The 19,124-nt window shown below is 56.3% G+C and overlaps 5 protein-coding genes across 5 annotated transcripts in view; all 5 read right to left on the bottom strand.

Annotated features, from left to right (window-relative positions):
- Positions 1 to 71: 71 nt before the first annotated feature.
- Positions 72 to 1,692, bottom strand: PTSG_00725 (uncharacterized protein; the record flags this gene model as incomplete). Its single annotated transcript, XM_004998135.1, has 5 exons — positions 72 to 275; positions 529 to 722; positions 922 to 1,159; positions 1,357 to 1,426; positions 1,631 to 1,692. 5 exons carry the CDS (start codon positions 1,690 to 1,692, stop codon positions 72 to 74), a joined length of 768 nt encoding a protein of 255 aa, XP_004998192.1.
- A 171-nt stretch (positions 1,693 to 1,863) lies between these two features.
- PTSG_11634 (uncharacterized protein) lies at positions 1,864 to 9,349 on the bottom strand (the record flags this gene model as incomplete). The annotated part of the gene is made up of 24 exons (XM_004998136.1): positions 1,864 to 2,101; positions 2,322 to 2,411; positions 2,638 to 2,868; positions 3,196 to 3,300; positions 3,494 to 3,566; positions 3,699 to 3,751; positions 3,949 to 4,060; positions 4,288 to 4,377; positions 4,546 to 4,642; positions 4,873 to 4,960; positions 5,139 to 5,213; positions 5,472 to 5,558; positions 5,789 to 5,811; positions 6,018 to 6,090; positions 6,292 to 6,375; positions 6,526 to 6,639; positions 6,759 to 6,821; positions 7,061 to 7,147; positions 7,429 to 7,506; positions 7,681 to 7,780; positions 7,957 to 8,004; positions 8,220 to 8,493; positions 8,717 to 8,927; positions 9,200 to 9,349. 24 exons carry the CDS (start codon positions 9,347 to 9,349, stop codon positions 1,928 to 1,930), a joined length of 2,580 nt encoding a protein of 859 aa, XP_004998193.1. The 3' UTR covers positions 1,864 to 1,927.
- A 250-nt stretch (positions 9,350 to 9,599) lies between these two features.
- PTSG_00728 (uncharacterized protein) lies at positions 9,600 to 12,245 on the bottom strand. Its single transcript, XM_004998137.1, has 6 exons — positions 12,024 to 12,245; positions 11,219 to 11,584; positions 10,680 to 10,943; positions 10,361 to 10,412; positions 10,122 to 10,196; positions 9,600 to 9,945 (listed from the first exon to the last, which is right to left on the bottom strand). Exons 1-6 carry the CDS (start codon positions 12,176 to 12,178, stop codon positions 9,838 to 9,840), a joined length of 1,020 nt encoding a protein of 339 aa, XP_004998194.1. The 5' UTR covers positions 12,179 to 12,245; the 3' UTR covers positions 9,600 to 9,837.
- Positions 12,246 to 12,337: 92 nt separating this feature from the next.
- On the bottom strand, positions 12,338 to 17,088 carry PTSG_00729 (fibulin-2). The gene is made up of 3 exons (XM_004998138.1): positions 17,028 to 17,088; positions 14,830 to 16,522; positions 12,338 to 14,343 (listed from the first exon to the last, which is right to left on the bottom strand). Exons 2-3 carry the CDS (start codon positions 16,486 to 16,488, stop codon positions 13,018 to 13,020), a joined length of 2,985 nt encoding a protein of 994 aa, XP_004998195.1. The 5' UTR covers positions 16,489 to 16,522; positions 17,028 to 17,088; the 3' UTR covers positions 12,338 to 13,017.
- A 1,104-nt stretch (positions 17,089 to 18,192) lies between these two features.
- Positions 18,193 to 19,124, bottom strand: part of PTSG_13234 (uncharacterized protein) — a gene marked incomplete at its 5' end in the record, with an annotated part of 8,491 nt that continues 7,559 nt past the window's right edge. The window contains 3 exons of the mRNA XM_004998139.1: positions 18,193 to 18,366; positions 18,578 to 18,630; positions 18,778 to 19,011. Of these exons, the coding sequence (XP_004998196.1) occupies positions 18,306 to 18,366; positions 18,578 to 18,630; positions 18,778 to 19,011 (348 nt within the window). The 3' untranslated portion in view covers positions 18,193 to 18,305. The remainder of the gene's footprint in view (positions 18,367 to 18,577; positions 18,631 to 18,777; positions 19,012 to 19,124) is intronic.

The raw sequence follows: 19,124 nt of genomic DNA on the forward strand, positions 1-19,124 counted from the left end.
GCACACACACACACACACACACACACACACACACACAAATAGACACAAACACGGGTCTGGGGGCGTTGTAACTACTGTGCGACGAGGATGGTGGAGTGGCGTTCAATCTTGGCAATGTCGGCCTCAAGCTGCGCAAGGCGCGCCTCCATGTCGTTGCGGCGCTGGCGCTTTGGCGCCGTGTCCGCAATCACAGACAGGCCCTGATACTCCTTATGCAGCTGTTCCCAGTTGGTCTTCAGCCCGTGCAGCAGCTCGTCGCGCTCTTGCTGTGAGACCTGCGGTGATATATATCGACAGACGCAAGGGGGGGGGGTGCACGCGTGGGCAGTTGAGTGATGAGTAAAGCCGGGCAAAAGGGCAACAGGAGTCCTCATCAACGCGAACCAAAACAAACAACAAACAAATACGAACACTCACGCACGCACACGAGCGCACTTTACCCGAGAGTGCACCCACACGCGTGCTCACGCACACATACTCTCAATCATATACACACATGCTCATAAACACACATTCACACGCACGCACCTCATAGTATGCGCCTTGCTGTTGCATGGCGCGGACATACTCCTCGTATTCTGCTTGCGCACGATCCTCCTCTTCCCTGCGCTTGGTCAAATATGCAGGTGTCTTGCCAAACGTCTTCTTCTTCGTGTACTTTGGCACCAGCCCGCTCTCCTCCAAGTCCATCTTCTGCCCTTTGCCTGCCGCCGTATCCAGCACTACAACGTAGATGTGTGTGTGTGTGTGTGTGTGTTTGGGGGGGGGGGGGTGAGAGACATTGAGTGCATGGTGCAGCGCCAAAACAAACGCACGTATTTGCTATGTAAACCACACATGATCGCAATCACACGATCACACACACACATACACACACACACAATATGTACACACTCACACACACAATATGTACACACTCACTCATTGGCTTTGTCCTTGGCGGCTGTGTGGTCATGGTCTTGACAGCGTTATCCTTGATAAAGTCCTTCTTGGTGCGGAGGCCCATGGGCGGCTTCTCCGTCGCCTTTGGCACGCGCGGTTTTGGCTTCTTTGCCTGTTCGCGCTTCTGCGGTGCCGCACGCTGCACGCGGCCACCGCCCTTGCCCTCGCCGCGCTTCAAGAACCTCGATGTGTCGCCTGCCTGGACTGCCGGCGGGCCCTGGCAACGTGCAAGCATGCGAACAAAACAACACAGCAACACAGCCAACACAGCACCACAACACCACAAGCATTCGTGAGCACATTTGAGGTGAGACACGCACCCGCGACTGTACAAGACCTATTTCACCAGCAGACTTGGAAGCATCAAACTGCAAGCGCACTGCGTTGCAGTGCAAAGGTAAGAAGATGCCTCACCATGGTCCGCCCAGCCTCCTTCTTTGACTTGTACTCCTGCCGCGCCTTGTTGGCATGCTGTGAAACATAGCTGTACCAGCACCCAGGTAACGCGCGCGCACACATATTGACGCAAAGCGTCCAAGGCGGTGAGTCTACACGCACCAGATATCATACCAGAGATCATCCATCACCAAGCACATGATTGCACGCAATCGACAGCCAACACACACACAACTCAAGTGCTGTTTCACCCATCACCATCACACGAACACGACACCCACACGACACACACCGCTTTTGCTTTGGCGGCGCCACTTCCTCCCGCGGGATCAAGTTGTAGATGCTTTCCTCCATGGCTGGAGCAAGGGTGGATGTGCTGATGTTGTTGCTGTTGTTGTTGCTGTTGTTGTTGCTGTTGTTGTTGCTGTTGTTGTTGCTGTTGTTGTTGCTGTTGAATGGGCTGTTGTGGAGAGTGTGCTTGGTTGGTTGTGGTGTGCGCGTCTTTGGTGATGATGATGGGGTTGTTTGGTTGCCAAACAGACAGATTTTTCACAATTTTTATTGTTGAAGGCTGTTGCTTGGGCCCGTCTCACACAGCACGGCTCGCAGCGCAAATGCGTTTCAAGTCCGCTTGGAGTGTCGCGGATTTGAGATCCAGTGCCAGAAACGCCTCACACACGCGTTGACACGCAGCAAGATCCTGCTTCGCAGCCATGGACTGCAGCGGAGCGATGGGTAGGTTCCTGTGCATCGCCTCAGAGACCTGTGTGTGTGTGTGTGTGTGTGTGTGTGTGTGTGTGTGTGTGTGTGTGTGTGTGTGTGTGTGTGTGTGTGTGTGTGTGTGTGTGTGTGTGTGTGTGTGTGTGTGTGTATGCGACTGTGCGTGCACCTGTGCGTGCACCTGTGCGTGCACCTGTGCGTGCACCTGTGCGTGCACCTGTGCGTGCACCTGTGCGTGCACCTGTTCCAACAGACACACGCACCTGCTGTGCACGTTCGATGACGTCGATCGGAAGCTCCGCCTGCGCTGCGACGCGAAGGGCGTGCGAGCTGCCTGACACCCCAGGTTGCACCTGACAGCAGAAGAAATGTACCAGAGCGTCACGCAACAGAGGAGGATAGTGTGGCTTGCCTGCACAATCACCGTCCACACTTGATCACGCACACGTCCACACACACACACACGTACACGTCCATACACACACACACACATCCATCCACACACACACACGTCCACACACACACACACCCAACACACACGCGCACACACACACCAACACACACGCACACATGCACAACCTGGTAGAGAAGGACAATGTCGGCGGTGTCATCGTCATCCTGGTGCTGTGCTTGATCGAGCGAGGCCATGCGAAAGTAGCGCAAGTGCGCAGACTCCGCAACCAGCTGCTGCTTGGGAATGTCGAGAAAATGCGTCGTAAACACCAGCATGGGCGGATCCAGGGCCGGCCGCTCCATCAAATGCTTGATGGTGCTGACAGCGAGTGCGACACCATCCTCCTTGGTTGTCCCCTACAGTGCGCCATGTACAACGCAGTGAAATTGGACCAAGTGGAGTGACGGCGGCACCAGATTCAATGCCATGCACTCTGAAGCACCCGGTGCTCAACGCACCCACAACCACCCAACAACCCACTCTCCTGACTCTCATCATGAAATGTTCTCCAACTGTCCCTCGCGGCACCGTTCAACTCACCACACACACACACACACACACACACACACACACACACACACACACACACACACACACACACCACACCACACACACCACACCACACCACACACACCACATCACACACACACACGACAAACACACATGCGTGCATTTGCGTTCACCTTGCCGTATTCGTCAATGAGGACAAGGCTGTATGGACTCGCATATTTGAGCGCCGTGGCCACTTGGTTGGTGTCAATGAGAAATGTTGACATGTCCAGCGACACCTGCAATCGAGAAAGCACGAAAGGAACCAAACGTGTTCCCCATTAACACGTGCACACACATACACAAGCAGTTGTAGAGTGGTCGTAGCACGGAGACGCTCGGCACACTATGACACACGCATCCCACATGCACACACACACGAGCACACATGCACACCACAAACACCCTGTAGTGTGGTGCTCCTGTGCTCACGGATTCGCGCGTTTGAATGCGGGTGAAGAGTCGATCTACAATCCCAATCACAGCAGACTCGGCAGGCACAAAGCTACAGCAGAGGTCCAAAGGTTTGTGGGATGAGCGCATCGAAACAGACAAAGTGCTACGGGTGCACAAGGCAACAAAAGCCAGCATCATGGGATTGATTGGAACAAATCATGCATGACACTGCCATCCTCACCTCCCAACTTGAGCCAAGACGACAATAAGCCCAATCTGCTTAAGGTAGATGGACTGCTCACATTCGCATCCAAGCACGCACGCAAGCACGCATGCCAGCACACATACACACACCATGGGTTGAGAGTACTGTCGTGCGAGAGGCAGGTAAACAGGAGGCCGTGTCGGTTCGCTATATCGCCACGACAAACAAAGCCACCGCCCCCTCCACGAATCAAACCACATTAGCACATTTACCAGTATCGGCTTACCTTGCCGCTGCCGTTGGGCCCAGTGAGGAGCATGGCATGTGGTTCATCGTCAATGGCCAGCCGAGTGTGGTTTGGGATGAATGGTGAAACACACAGCTCCTGCAGCGGATGTCTGACAAACACAACAATGTTTGTGCAATGGTGGTCATGTGTTCAAACAAACAAAAAGGCTGGAACACCTCACTACACAATGTAACAAACTCCAACATTACAAGGCTTCCTTCAAGCTCAGGCAGGCAGGCACGCGCCTGCGCACTTGCACGCACATATGCGGTCATGCGTGCGCAGGGAGATGCAGAGAGGCACTCGGACTCCCACTCATCTCTCACACCAACTCACCGGCCAGCGTGGATGGAAATGCCTTTGCCATGCCGCACGCCTGGCTGAACCCAGCTGAACTCAACAGCTGCGAGCGACATGGACAACAGGCTACGGTCCGTGATACACGCGTACAAACCGATCAAAGCAACCATAGAATGACACAACATGAGTCAATGATCAATGCTCCTTCCACAATCATGTGCCCACACGCAAGCAGAGCACATTCGCTGCCTTCCGCCGCCTCCTCCTCCACCACAGTGCACTGCATTGTCTCACCAATCCAGCTCTGCAACTGCATCATGCACGCGAAGCAGCTGGGCTGTGTAGTCAAGGATTCTCTCCTGCAGTCGCACCATCAGGCTGTTCTCCATGTCTGCCGTGTGTGGGGCGTGGTGTGTTGATGTGGTGGTGGTGGTGGTGGTGGTGGTGGTGGTAGTGGTGGTGGTGGTGGTGGTGGTTGTGGTGGTGGTGGTGGTGGTATGTGAAGGTATGTAGTTGCTGTGGCAGTGGCGTCTTTGGGCCGTCAGAACGTTGTCACATAGTGGCCTGCGGGCGTGATGTTCAACTGAGTTCACTAAGTACAAGTACACAACAATGCCCCACCTGTAATGTCGCACTGCGTGTCGCCAACAACATTGTCAAGGTGCCGCATGCGAGGGTTCTTGAAGAAGTGGCGCCCGTCCGACAGAAACTGCACTCAACCACACAATACGACCCGCACGACGCGTGGTGAGGTGTTGTATCCAAGAGCAAGGGAAGCTGGCGATTCTCCACTACACTCTCAATGGTCAAGGGGGGGGCTACACCCTGACGCACAGCAGACCACTTTGAAGTCCACCACACCATACCACCGGCCACCTTCTTCGCACCATGAACTCGAGGCCGTCCAAGGTGGGATCGCCCTGTCTCTCGGCGTCCAGGGTCGCGGAAATGAGAAAGCCAAGCTGAACCATATCAACAAGACAGCGAAGCGCAAATAGAAACATGCACAAGCGAATTAGGGTGAGCAGAGTTTCACAGGACATATTGCATGGGATGCAAGGCAGCGTACTGTCGCTCTTGAGTGTCATGTAACTACGACTGCCCCCGCTAATGTGTTGTCCTTGGAGCAAACAACTGATGTGCTTTCCATGTGATCAAACAGCACCGCCTTCTTCTTCTCTTCTTCTTCTCTCTCTCTCTTTCCCTTGGTTGTGACTCACCTGAGGCAGATAGACAACGGAATACTCTGCAATACCAGGCGGCATGTTGTGCATCTCCTCCTGGGCGATGGCTGTCAGGAAGTCGGGCTAGCAAAGCGGGAGTATGTGAGAGAGAGAGAGCGAGTGAGGGTGTGTGTGTGTGAGCGAGTGAGAGCGAGTGAGGGACAGGGTGTGTGCGTACGTGTATGTGTGTGTAAGTGTGTCATGTGTGCGTGTGCACATGTGTGTGAAGACCTAGCACCGCTCGTTGCTCGTACATACACTCACGCACACATACCAACACCAACACACCAACACACACAATGTGTTGTTCTCACCAGGTTGTTGAACTGGCGCTTTTCTGTGCACAGCACACATATTACAAGCGGTGATGTGTTGTGACGTCGAAGTACAGGTGAGTAACCACGGCAAAGGCAGTCGAGCCAGCGGTTGTTGCACCAGAGCGGATTCATCTTGTGGGATTTGACACGCCAAACCATCACAAGAAGTCATGTAAGTCTAACCAAACAAGCAAGCAAGTAAATGTAGACTTGTCACCAAACGCACTTTCGTCCAGCTCCGGGCTGATGAGAGGCCGCACGATGAATCGGTCTTGCTCTTTGCTTGCTTCTTCGTCAAACTGTGTCGCATGCAGTACATGGGTAGGAGGGAGTTGCAAAGAAAGGAAGGACCACACACAACGACGACAATCCCTCCTCCTGCTCCTGCTCCTGCTCCTGCTCCTGCTCCTGCTCCTGCTCCTGCTCCTGCTCCTGCTCCTGCTCCTGCTCCTGCTCCTACTCCACCTCCTGCTCCTCCTCTTCCCCATGTCGCTCTAGACCTTTTCTTCCTCCTCGTTATGACTCACAATGGCGGCGATGGCCTCTGCAATGTCACCAATGCCGTCAGCCAGGCTCTCGAACACCTGCGCGAAGAGCATGACAAGCATGTGGAATGACCCAAGTCGATTTGCATTGGGTGCTGTGAGGAGTGTACATGCACGTACTAGCACATACGCTTCCTCCTTGTGACACAGATGGTATTCAACAATACAGCAACACAGCCGAGCATGTACGACCATGCCAAACGCAGCGCGGAACATCAGAATGGATTGGCCCACCTCGTCCAACTTTCTGACGCGGCGATGTTTCTGACAGAGTCCTTTCAGGTTCATAGCGTGAAGACAGGTCTGCCGTTGTCAAGGAAAGAAGTAAGGCAGCGCAGTGCTCAACAAGCACCAACAATGCCGACAAGCACATGCAAACGAAGCTCAGAGTGTGGTGTGCTCGCAGCGCAGTGTTTGCATACCGTGCGCAGTGTTGTCCAGTCTTGCAGCTTTGGGTATTGCATTCGAAGCCTCCGAAGAATGGGCTGGTGGTAGGTGGGCAGAGGTGGCGTTGAGAAGAGAAGAGGGACGAACCCAACAACGTGCACATAAGATGAGAGCTGCGTGCATCTGAAGGTGCGCACTCTCCTCTCCTTCGTCGACACACGCATGTAACTTAGAACTGTGCTTCCTGGCTGGCTGTATCATGTCTCTTCCAAGCAATGCAGTATGGACCAAGCACAGGCACCACAGCACGAAACAGGGTAAGGGCTAAGCGACGTACCTGGACAGGGCGAACACGCGCAAGCTCGCGTCGCATGTGTTGCAGGAGTTCTGTGTTTGCAGCATTGGCCATGTATCCCACCACCTCCTTCACACACACACATGCACACACACACACACATGCACACACACGCACACATGCACACACGCACACACACACACACACGCACGCACGCACACACAAGCACACACACACGCGCGCGCGCACACACGCGGCATACAACAGTCCAACGCGGATGGCATCGGTGAGGAGACTGGCCATTGCGCACGTGTATGTGTGTTGAGTGTGTTTGAGAGTACCCTGAAGTGACAAGGGTGGGCTTCGTGCGATTCCACGTCATTCCACGCACGCACGTGGCACTATCTAACCTGACGGCGCTCAATTTCATCAGCGCTGGTGGACGGCTGTTGCAGCCATCGTCTGAGGCACCTTGCACCCGCTGCTGTCTGTGGATGTTTGAGATTGTGGTGTTGAAAGTGAGTGTGCTCGCCAGCACAACGCCGACGCAACGTGCACATGCACACATGATGTACGGCGGTGAAGCATCGCGAGGCTGCTGAGCAGTGCTGAGCAGATCAAGCCAACTCCACATGAAACAGCAATGGGCATGGATATCTCACCTTTGTGCTGTTCAGAATCCCGTAGAGTGACAGCCCTTCCTTGAAGCCACCCGCCTTGAAGCTCGATGGGTGTGGTTCGCGGTTGAACACGCCAAGTGACCTACGTAGGCATGCACAGGACAACAGAGGTAAATGCGTTTGATCAGGGGCATGAGGTGTGAACGTATGTACGAGCAAGACTGATTGTGTGTGTTGTGTGTGTGTGTGTGTGTGTGAAAGAGAGCGTTTGCAAAGCAACCGAAGCAAACGATGGTAGCGGGCAGTCTCATGGCTCACTGGGGGACGCACGTGAGGGAGTCTGCGTCGATCAACATACAGTCTGGCCTGCGGGTGCGTGTCAATCGAAAGGGTAGCATGTCACATAGGAAACGGGTCACGTGCACACACGAAAGTATCGAACCGAGCATCATCACAGCAACACAGGACAGACAGACCATGAATACACACATTCACACACACTACACCAAATTGCACACTCACACGCACACAATACACATACACACACATACAAGCACAAACACACACACACACACACATACTGGGCCATGAGTTGAAGGGTGACGATGGGGACTGGGGTGTCCGTGGGATCGAGTTCGACGCCAAAGCGCGTTCGCTCAATGTGGTGCACGAGGGCACCAAGAGCGCGCGCCATGAGGGTATCGTCGCCTTGCAGAAACGAAAAGTAGAGGTGGCGGTGGGTGTCAGACAGGCGCGAGTCTTGCAGCTCCGGCAGCTTCAGCTGTGCCACACGCTGCACCGCACTTGTGTGATCAAATACTGCCTTTGGTAAGCGAATCACCTCCGGCGCCACACCTATGCATCAATTGCATCGGTACATCATTTGTGCGTGCGTGCGTGCGTGCGTGGGTGTGTGTGTGTGGGGGGGGGGTGGTGTGTGTGTGTTGGTAATTTGCGCAACATGCATGTGGCAGTCTTGTGCGAGGATGCTGCTGTCGATTCAGCAGTGTCGTCATCAAGTGAATCGAGAACAAATGCCAATGTGGGTAACCACTTCACATGAATAGCAGCATCACACCTGTGCGCAGCTCTTTGAGCAGCTCTTTGATCTTTGCTTCGATGGACGCGTGGACCAGAAGTACGGTCGGCTTCTTGTTCTGAATCATGGACCTGACGTTGGTCCAGTGCACGTCGTCGAGCTTGTCGTGGTAAGCTTCAAGAATGGCCGTCCTCGCACTATACGCCGCAAACCCAAACATGTGTCCCTGATAGCACAGGCTCATGGCGACCTGTACAGGCGTGTACAGTAGCATGGTTGTGCGCAGTGGAGGTGGGAGGCATGCAGGTATTCTTGCTGTGAGAGATAGAGAGAGAGACAGAGAGACAGGGAGAGACAGAGAGAGACGGAGAGAGTCAGAGAGAGACAGAGAGAGTCAGAGAGAGACAGAGACAGAGAGAGAGAGAGAGAGACAGAGAGAGACAGAGAGAGACAGAGAGAGACAGAGAGGCGACGCACACACACACATCACACACAGACACATACACACCCACACAAACATACGATGAGCATCAGCAATCCAACCTGCTCTTCATCTTGTTCGGTGGCGGTGTGTCCGTCGCTGGTTGGGCTGCCCAATCGTGGCCGCTGTCTTGGTGGCAACCCCTCTTCGTGAGCAGGCTCCTCGCCACCTGTATTCCCGCGCTGGCTCATCTCACCCGGAACTCAAGGCCAAGCAGTTCTCTGCTGTGTGTGTGTGTGTGTGTGTGTGTGTGTGTGTGTGTGTGTGTGTGTGTGTGTGTGTGTGTGTGTGTGTGTGTGTGTGTGTGCGTGTGTGTGTGTGTGAGCGCCACAACAGGCGCACCCTCTGTTTCATCGTGGAGGTGCTTGCTTGATTTTGTGTTTTGATTTTCCCGCCAAAATGGGTGTACGCGGTGGTTTGACCAGTAAGCTCTGTCTGTGGTATGGCAGCAGGTCGTTTAATTGTCACGGGAAACGTAGATCAAGGCAAGAGACAGAGCAAGAGACAAGACAAGGGCAGGGCAAGGAAAAAGGCAACAGGAGCGAAGTGTAACAAAGCAGCACAAATGACAAGGCAGCAAGGAGCAACAACACATGTTTGAAGCGCTCAGTCAAATGCATGGAGCAGATGCATAATCATTTATCGTCCATTTTCCACGCACAAACAGCCTGTCACAGTGTCATGCAGCGGAATCAGAGGCGAGGCGGTGGCCTGAGGGTAACGCGCTCTGTGGTGTGAGATCCACCACGCCTGAAGGAGGCCGTCCTGATCGGCAGCAGCTGTGCACCTTCACATGCGTGTGCGTGTGAGTGAGTGAGTGGGTGTGAGTGAGTGAGTGAGTGAGTGAGTGAGTGAGTGAGTGAGTGAGTGAGTGAGTGTGTGTGTGTGCGTGTGACTGACTAGCGGGGCGCATGGCAAGCTGAAATGTTCATCTGAAGGTCGTCATCACAAGCAACACCTCACCTCGCGACACGGCATCTTGACGTATGCGAACCAAGCGCCCTTCAGGGCCACGACTGTGTATGCGACAGCCAGGATCTGAACAGAAAAACAAAGCAAAACGCGGTCATCGGGGCAGGGGCACATGTTCGTGGCGTGGCGTGTGTTAAAGCCAGGAAAGCCGAACGGTAAGGTTACAAACAGCAAGTGATCGTGTCCTGCATGCACGCACGCACGCAATGCGCACGATCGCGTCTGCTCACCGGTGTGCCAATCAACAGAGTGCCGATGCCGCTTTTGAACCCTCGCCAAACCCTGTTCGACAGCAGCGTGTGTGTGTGTGTGTGTGTGTGTGTGTGTGTGTGTGTGTGTGTGTGTGTGTGTGTGTGTGTGTGTGTGTGTGTGTGTGTGTGTGTGTGTGTGTGTGCGGGTGCGGATGCCACGTGAGTGTCATCGATGTGAATGACCGTGATGGCAACACACAGATACGCCACACATGTACACACGCACATACATACACACACGCACACACATACACTCATTCAATCACACATGTACACACACATACACACACACACCAACCTGCGAGCTTTGCTTGCTTCTTGGTTGTCCTTGTAGGCCTCCTTTGCAGCAACAACAGGGAGGGAGAGGCTCATCAGCGGCACGGCGACGGCACCGAGGCCAATGGCAAACGGAACCCACAGCGGGCTGCTCCGGTGCACGGCCAACCGCTTGCCCTCGCTCCAGGGCTTGGATCCAAACATGGTACAGCCGGTCATGCCCACGTAATGGTTGATGGTGTCCATCTGGCTCAACGGCTTCAAGCACAGCCAGCAAAAGTCCGTCCTTGATGTACGCGCGTGTTTGTGTCGATGGTGTGTGTGTGTGTGTGTGTGTGTGTGTGTGTGTGTGTGTGTGTGTGTGTCGACACGCGAGGGCAAAGTCATGGTGGGGAGTGCCCAGAGGGGAGGCACGCAGCCAAACTATAGTCATGTGCACACACATGCACACACATACACACACATACACACACAGACACACACACACACACACACGCACACACACACACACACTCACAGACACACGCACGCACAGACACACACACACAACCACCGTCTCACTTGCACACGTAGCAGCGGACGTGGTTGCAGGAGCCGTCCTGCGCCTTCTCGATGGGGGCGAAGCACTTTGGACACGGCTTTGTGTTGGGTGGCAAGTCGGTGAGGACACACGGGTTTCGGCCGTGTGCTTTGTGCTTGCAGCGCGTGCAGAAAGCTGTCCCGCACCTGTCACAGCTGGCGTAGGGGCACAAGGTCATGTCTTCGCCAAGGAATACGGCGTAGCCACAGTCCGGTGCGGGGCAGAACCTGACCTGCGGGTCCTTCTCCAGCGCTGCGCGCAGCATGGCCGTGCTCAACTGATCTTGCTCCTCAGGCGGCAGCGCATCAAGCACCATGTTCAGGGGCACATCTTCCGTGCACGCCGCGCTGCGTGAAAACGTGACAAGCGAACACGGATCGGTGAGTGAGATGTGGCAGCGAAGGGACTGTGGTGCATGTCTGCCCATCAAAGGTCAGCGAATTGGATGAAAGCAACGCAGGGGGATAAGCGGAAGGAAAAGGGGAGAACTGTGGAGGGGCGGAACAGAGGTGGGGGGGGGGAGAGAGATGGAAACACATGCACAGTGGAGCAAGCGTACCCACATTCACACACACACACACACACACACACACACACACACGACACACGCACACACACACACACACACACACACACACACACACACACACACACACACACACACACACACACACACACACACACACACACACACACACACACACACACACACACACACACACACACACACACACACACACACACACACACACACACACACACACACACACACACACAAAGACGCACCATTGAACGGGCAGGCGCCTGGTATCCATGCACGACTTGGCGTGCATGCGAAGGCACTCTTTGCAGATGCCATGGTGACACTTTGGGACGACGGCCACATCCTCATCCAAGCCACACACCACGCACTCGTTGCTCCTGTCCTCATCATCCGTCATCGTTGTTGTCAGCGTTGTTGGTTTGTTTGTGTGTCACATCAAAATAAGACGATTGCTTCACCCAGCCAGATTGTTTGAGTGTTTGATGACACCCCCCCCCCTTGGCTCGCTTCGCTCTTCCCTCAGCTCACCTCTCAAAGCCGTGCGACCTTGCTGTGCTTGTTGTTGTCGAGGAGTTTATTTGAACGAAGAAAGAGACGCCTTCTTCCCATCCACCCGTGCACTCCAATACACACACACGCACACAGACAGAACGCCCAGTAATTGAAATGAGAGAACAGGCAGATACACACACGCACACATATGCAAGTCGAGGAACATGCAAGCAATGTAAGCAACCAACACACAAGCGCCAACACACACAACTGTCTTGTAACAAATCATGGTCATGCGTTTCAAGGTTGCAACGTCACCGACAATCACATCAAGCAGTGCAGTTGCTGTGGGCTGAAGTGGAGAGTGGCTGCATAGCAGCTGCCGGGTGCCACAACTCGTCTGCCTGCGTTTGCCGGCAAGTTGCGACATGTGTGACATGATGTGACACCCTTCTTGCCCTGGATCCTGGATCCAACCCCAGCCGTGCTGATGACGTTGTGGTCTTGTCTGTCTCGCGCTCCCAATCAATCCATCTCTCTTCTCTCTCTCTCTCTCTGTCATGTCATGTCATGCGGGGCTCCTCCTCTCTCTCCTCCATCGCCTCCGTCTCCCCCTTCACTGCGCTTCCTCTGCTCTCTCTCTCTCTCTCTCGACATCCATCCATCCTTCACACACACACACACATACACACACACATCAAACAGATAACACGAGCCAGCCAAGTCTACTTGTGCCACACAAGTTTAGTGGTTGATGCAGTGCTTGCTGAGGCGCCAGCCATCGGCCTGGGAGCCATACTCATCCATGGTGTAGAGGTAGTGGCTGATGGGGTTGTAGAAGACGCCCGACGCGCCTCCATATCCCGTGCTCTGCAGCACGGTTGTATCCTTGGTGCTGCAGTCAAGCGACGTGCACTTGATAAGCTGCACTGTGCGTGTGCCCGTGACAGATTTGAGGTGGGTGATGACGGGGTACTGGCCTGGGTACAGCCAGTCGCCCTCCATCAGGTCAATGGTGGGGAAGTACCCGCCGTTGGTCAGCTCGCGCGTCTGAATCGTGCTGCACGCGGCGTCGTCGCACAGGCCAAACATGAGTTTGCCGCTCGACTGCTGGCGCCACACCAGTGCCGCGCGCCCGTCCGTGCGCAGCACAATCGACGACATGAAGCCGTCGTCCGTGGCCAGGGTCTCAGAGCCCGTGAAGTTGGAGCAGAGGTCGTCCACGCACGTGAACACGCCCAGGAAGCGCGACTCCAGGTGCGTCACAACGGGGAGGCCTTGGTCCGTCAGAACCATGTCCAGGTAGGGGCTGTTTGCCTTGTTGGTTGCGTTCACCAGGCGGTCGCCCCACATGCACTCGGGCGCGTCGCAGCGCATGACCTTGAGCTCCGTGTCGCTGCTGGTCATGATGACAATGTCGTCGTTGCTGTCCACGCCGACGCGCGTGCCGTAGCCTGCGTCGTCAACCTGGTGCGTGCCCGTGACCGTGCAGCCGACATCGCTGCACCAGCGGTACAGCAGCACCTGCGAGTTGACGCGGCGCCCGGCAAGGATGACCGTGTCGTCGCTGAGGATGTTGGCGTGCGGCGCCTCGTCAAACAGCACCGGTGACTCAAACACGGTCGGGTTGGCGCAGTCGTGGTCGTCGCACCACAGCAGATGCGCCGAGTACCCCGACGCGTTGAAGCCCGAGACGAGAAAGACGGGCAGCCCGCTGGCGCGCGTGAGGCCAACAAAGGAGTCCACGTCCGCGGGGTAGGAGAACGACTGGTCCTGGTTGCTGCACCCGCACGAGAAGTAGCCGTCCGTGTTGCTGCAGGCAACGTCAATCGGGCAGTGGTCCTTGGACTCGCCGCACTCGTCAATGTCCACGCAGGCGGGGCCCGTGTCGCGGTAGTAGTCGAGGCAGGGGCACTCGTAGCTGCCGATGGTGTTGTTGCAGTAGGAGTTGGCGCGGCAGTTGTACGTGTTGAGGTCGCACTCGTCCACGTCGCTGCAGTTCACGCCAGAGCCATCCCAGCCCGCGTTGCACGTGCAGTAGAAGCCCGGATCGGTGTTGGTGCAGGTGGCCTGCTCGTGGCAGTTGTCGACGCCCGCGGCGCACTCGTCAAGGTCGCAGTACGTGCCGTTGCCGAGGTAGTTGACGTTGCACGTGCAGTCGAAGCTGCCCACGGTGTCGGAGCACGTGGCATGCGCATCGCAGTTGTGCGTGCCGGCGGTGCACTCGTCGTAGTCTGCGCAGGTGAACCCGTCGCCGAGGTAGCCGTCGTTGCACGTGCAGTTGAAGCCGGGCACCGTGTCTGTGCAGTAGGCGTTGGCGTCGCAGGTGTGCGTGTTGAAGTGGCACTGGTCCGCGTCGCAGAACGTGCCGTTGCCGTAGTAGTTTGCGTTGCAGGTGCAGTTGAAGCCGCCAATGGTGTTGCTGCAGGCGGCGTTGGCATCGCAGTTGTGGGTGCCCATGGTGCACTCGTCCACGTCGCCGCAGTAGGTGCCGTTGCCTGCCCAGCCCTGGTTGCAGGTGCAGTCGAAGCTGCCGATGGTGTTGCTGCAGGTGGCCTGCTCGTGGCAGTTGTGTGTGTCGCGGTCGCACTCGTCAATGTCGACGCACTCCGTACCCGTGCCCTCAAAGCCGATGTTGCACGTGCACCAGAAGCTGCCGCGCCAGTTGACGCAGGTGGCGTTGACGTGGCAGTCGTGCGTGTCCAGCGCGCACTCGTCAATGTCCACGCACGTCTCCGAGCCCGCGCTCTCCTTGGCGTAGCCGGGGAAGCAGGGGCACTCGTAGCTGCCGTACGTGTTTTCGCAGAAGCTGAAGCGCGGGCAGGCGTGCGTGCCAGCAGCGCACTCGTTGACGTCCTCGCAGGATCCGTCGCGGAGGCGGCGCGTGCCACTCGGGCACTCAAAGGCGCCTGGGGCGGCCGTCGCGTTGCTGGTGTTGTTGCCGCTGGTGGGTGGGGCCGTGACCGAGGACCCGGAGGGCACAAGGGGCCGCTTGGGGATCTTGACCTGGCCAAAGGTCCAGATGTCGCCCCAGCAGTAGAGGCTGTTGTCCGTGGACAGGCCGCACGCGGCGCTCTGCGTGACATCGACGGCACCAAAGCGCACGTCGGCGAGCTCTGCGGGCATGGCGGGGAGCGGGTCCACGTAGGAGGCAAGCTCGAAGCACTCGATGCGGCCGGCGAGGGTGAGCGCGCAGCCGCGGCCGCCGTACACGTCCACCATCTCAAACCCGGCGGCGGTGGAGGAGCGCAGGATGCGGGACCAGGTCGGGGTGGCCGTGCTCGATGCCGGCTGCAGGTTGATGCAGTAGAGCTTGTGGGTGAGGGAGATGGCGCAGGCGATGCGCTGGTCCTCGGCGGCGAGCGTGGCCGGCTGCGGCTCGAGGATGTTGCGGCGGCGGCGGCGGCGACGCTGGCTCTCGCTGCTGTCCGAGGTGAGGAAGGGGTCTGTGATCATAGGGGGCTCTGGGGGCGTGAAGCTGGCGGCGACCTGCAGGATGCCGTCGCTGAGGGCGGGGATGTTGAAGACGGTGTTGTCCTGGTCCCAGCAGACGAGCTGGGAGGTGGCGGTGAGGCCGCAGGCGACGTCGTTCTCGATGGTGATGTCGACAAACTCGGTGGCTGCCGCGGATGCGGGCACGCTGATGCGACCGCGGCACATGGCAGTTCCGTCAGCCTTGCGCAGGAAGCAGGTGGAGTAGTCGCCGACGGCGACGGCGGTGAACTGCTCGTCGCTGCGGTCCCACACGGGCTTGCTTGCCTTGAGCTCGGCAGGGCACGAGGGGTGGTCGTCGTCGCAGGCGGCGCCCCAGCACACGGCGGTGTCCAAGGTGGAGAGGGCGCAGGCGTGCGTGATTGAGCTTGAGACGACGCGGTAGTTTCCGCCCGGGGTGTTTGTGTGCAGGGTGTAGCAGACGACGGGCGTGGACGAGTCTTCGGTAGTTGGGGCGACGATGCCACAGAGGGAGGCGGAGGTGGCGCTCATCTGGGTCATGCTGGCGGCGTCGGGGTCGCTGCTGTTGTGCAGGGAGACGCCGACGGCAATGCCGCAGATGATGATGACCAGGGCCACGGCAGAGTAGCCCAGGATGAGGTACTTCTTCGCATTGACGGGCGATGAGGACGAGGAGCCGGTTGTCTTGGACGACCGCGACCGCATCAGTGTCCCTTCCTCAGACATGAGGTCAATCTCCAGGCTGGCCGACTCAGACTTCATGGTGCCGGCACAGAGGTGGGGGGGGGGGGATGTTCTTGAACGGCGTTCGTTGACGAGGTGGGGGGGGGTGTGAACAAAAGGTGTTGGCGCGTAGCGTGAGCGAGTGGAGCGAGTAAAGGAAAGGGGGAGGGGGAAGAGGAGGATTCGCTTGCTTGTGTATGTGTGTGTGTGTATGTGTGTAAGTGTATGCGTATGTGTGTGTGTGCTGGGTGGTGGAGTGTCGTCAAGTGAAATTGACTGCAGGGTCGCAGGCGATAACAAGTCGTTCGCAACAACAGTGAAGAAGAAGGGCTGAAGAAAAAAGCAAGCAACGATCGAGCGAGCGAGCGAGCGAGTTTGCACAGCCAACAACAAAAACCAGGCGAGCACAGGACTGCGTATCAACAAGCGACAAAAGCACGCATGTCAGGTCAGGGAAAGGTTGGATGTTGGCTGGTTGGGCACGTTGGGGTGGAGTTGGGTTTTGTCAGGCCAAGGACCAGGAGAAGGCAAAAAGCAAGCAAGCAAGCAAGCAAGCAAGCGAGCGAGCAAAGACCAACCTTCGCTGCTGCGTCGTGAGATGCTGGCGGGTGGTTGTGTTGTGTTGCGTCGATCGTGCTTGTTGTCAGGTTGTGTGCGACAAGCGTGTCCTCGTTGCAGCGTACGCCACTAGGCCGGACGAAAATCGAGCGATCGCGTCATTTTCACTTTTTCGTATGCCATCATTCACCATTTTTCGTTTCATCCGCTCGCGTGCTCACAACAAGCAAGACGAAGGTGTGTTGATGTGGATATGAAGGTGGTGGTGGTGTTCATCATCACATCGGTGAACACGACACGGGCACATGGGTTGGTTGTCGTTTGTTCCTCTCCTTCCCCTTCATCCCCGTTCTGCTCTGCTCTTCTTCCTCTTTCTGTCCATCCCTGCTTGTCAACCGTCCCTCTCTCTCCCCTTTCTACGATCGTTCCCTCTCTCCCCTTTCTTCTCTTTCCTTGCCCTTTTCAGCTGCATGAATTACACATGCGTGTTGGGTTGTGGGGGTGTTCTGTGTGCGTGTTTTGGGTTGGTCGCAAAGCGGCCGGTCCTGCGCCACAGCGCCCCCCAACAAGCAACCAATCGACTCGGGTGCTCATACTTGCAGCAAGACTAAAATTCTAGCACCTGGTGTAGAGTACTACAGCAAGGGATGCGTGGGCTTTCAACCAGTCGTTGGCAGCTCACGCACTCGTGATCTTGTTGTTTTGAACTACACCAACATTCCATCTAAACACCTCCTCTCTTCCTTCTTCCCCTTGTAACAATGCTCAGCCACGCGTGTGGCTGTGCGGCTGTGCGGCTGTGTGGCTGTAGCTCTCTCTCTCTCCTTTCTCCCTGTTGTTTCCACCAGTCTCCTTTGTGAGTTTCTCTGCTGTCTCACATCTATTCTTGGTTCTCAACTCACCAGAAGTCACGTCTTGTCATGATGTGCTCCGCAGATGACATGATCCGGCTTTGAATCGTCGCAAACGATAGCATGCCTCTAGCATGACGGCACTTAGCCATGAGGCCTGTGCTGGAGCAGTTTTTTTTTTTTGCTTCCCACAGCGAAGGTGCGTGCACATGTTGTGCGCTGTATGCTCACATCTCGTGCCATGCGTTGAACTGAAACTTCTGCCACTTTGCATCGTATCTCGACCACACGTTGACGTCGCCTCGCCACTCTTACCGCTCTCACGACGATTGCTCTTTGTTGATGAACGTGTTCATTTCAGGGTGCGCGCTACAACGATGTGAATGGGGCAATGTAACAACAGCTCCACATGCTTTGCGAATGTCCCCCTGCAGCCCTGGCGGGGTCTCAAGAAGCGCCATCTCTTGCTGCTGCTTCTTGCACAACCTTGGCCTCAAGCTCCGCGTACCTATCAAACACACCGGGGCAGGAAGGATGTCTGTCAAACACGGATGGACGACACCGGAACGCCCGCCATGGGTGCCACCGCACCACAATGGCCACACGCACTGCCTGCAGCAGTCACAACTGTTGACACACACAAACACGCCATGGTCGCCACCGTTTGACAGTGCATCCGTCTTGTGCGCACATACATGCATAAATACGCGCATGCATACCTTGACAGCATGCTTGTATATGCATCAAAGTTGCCCATGTTTGGCGTGGCAATCTGCATCAATACACGCAAACCAGAAGTTGTGAGCGTTGCCGAGACAAAAGAGAGAGTGTGTGTGTGGGTGGGGGGGGGGGAGGGGATCATGGAGACATAAAATCTCAAGTCACACACACACACACACACACGCAGAGCGGAAGTGACCTTGTGCTGGGCGCTGCGAGGGTCGCAGGCGTGTAGATGGCTGCGGTCCTCAGTCTTGCCCGCACTGTCGCTGTTGGGCCGGCAGGCCAGGTCGAGGATTGCGCTTTGGAAGGGGACAAACTGGCCGTGGAGGTTGCACACGTCGGCGTGCTTGGCGCGATACGCTGCGCCAAGCGAGGCGGAGTCTGATTGTGCAGATGCATACACGTCGCACCCAAACACGTCCGCAATCACCTGTTGGAAACGTGCATCGTGTATGTGTGTGTGTGTGTGTGTGTGTGTGTGTGTGTGTGTGTGTGTGTGTGTGTGTGTGTGTGTGTGTGTGTGTGTGTGTGTGTGTGTGTGTG

This window comes from Salpingoeca rosetta, assembly GCF_000188695.1.
Source record: "Salpingoeca rosetta unplaced genomic scaffold supercont1.2, whole genome shotgun sequence".
NCBI lineage: Eukaryota > Choanoflagellata > Craspedida > Salpingoecidae > Salpingoeca > Salpingoeca rosetta.

What these genes read in the sequence shown, in the direction of transcription:
- PTSG_00728 (XM_004998137.1), bottom strand. Translation starts at nt 12,178, where the DNA reads ATGACGGATGATGAGGACAGGAGCAACGAGTGCGTGGTGTGTGGCTTG. An exon ending in GTCCGCTGCTACGTGTGCAA is followed by an intron (nt 10,944 to 11,218) that starts GTGAGACGGTGG and finishes GCGTACATCAAG; the next exon opens with GACGGACTTTTGCTGGCTGT. An exon ending in GAAGCAAGCAAAGCTCGCAG is followed by an intron (nt 10,413 to 10,679) that starts GTTGGTGTGTGT and finishes GCTGTCGAACAG; the next exon opens with GGTTTGGCGAGGGTTCAAAA.
- PTSG_00729 (XM_004998138.1), bottom strand. Translation starts at nt 16,488, where the DNA reads ATGAAGTCTGAGTCGGCCAGCCTGGAGATTGACCTCATGTCTGAGGAA. An exon ending in CACACAACTGCCACGAGCAG is followed by an intron (nt 14,344 to 14,829) that starts GCCACCTGCAGC and finishes TGCCACGAGCAG; the next exon opens with GCCACCTGCACCAACACCGA.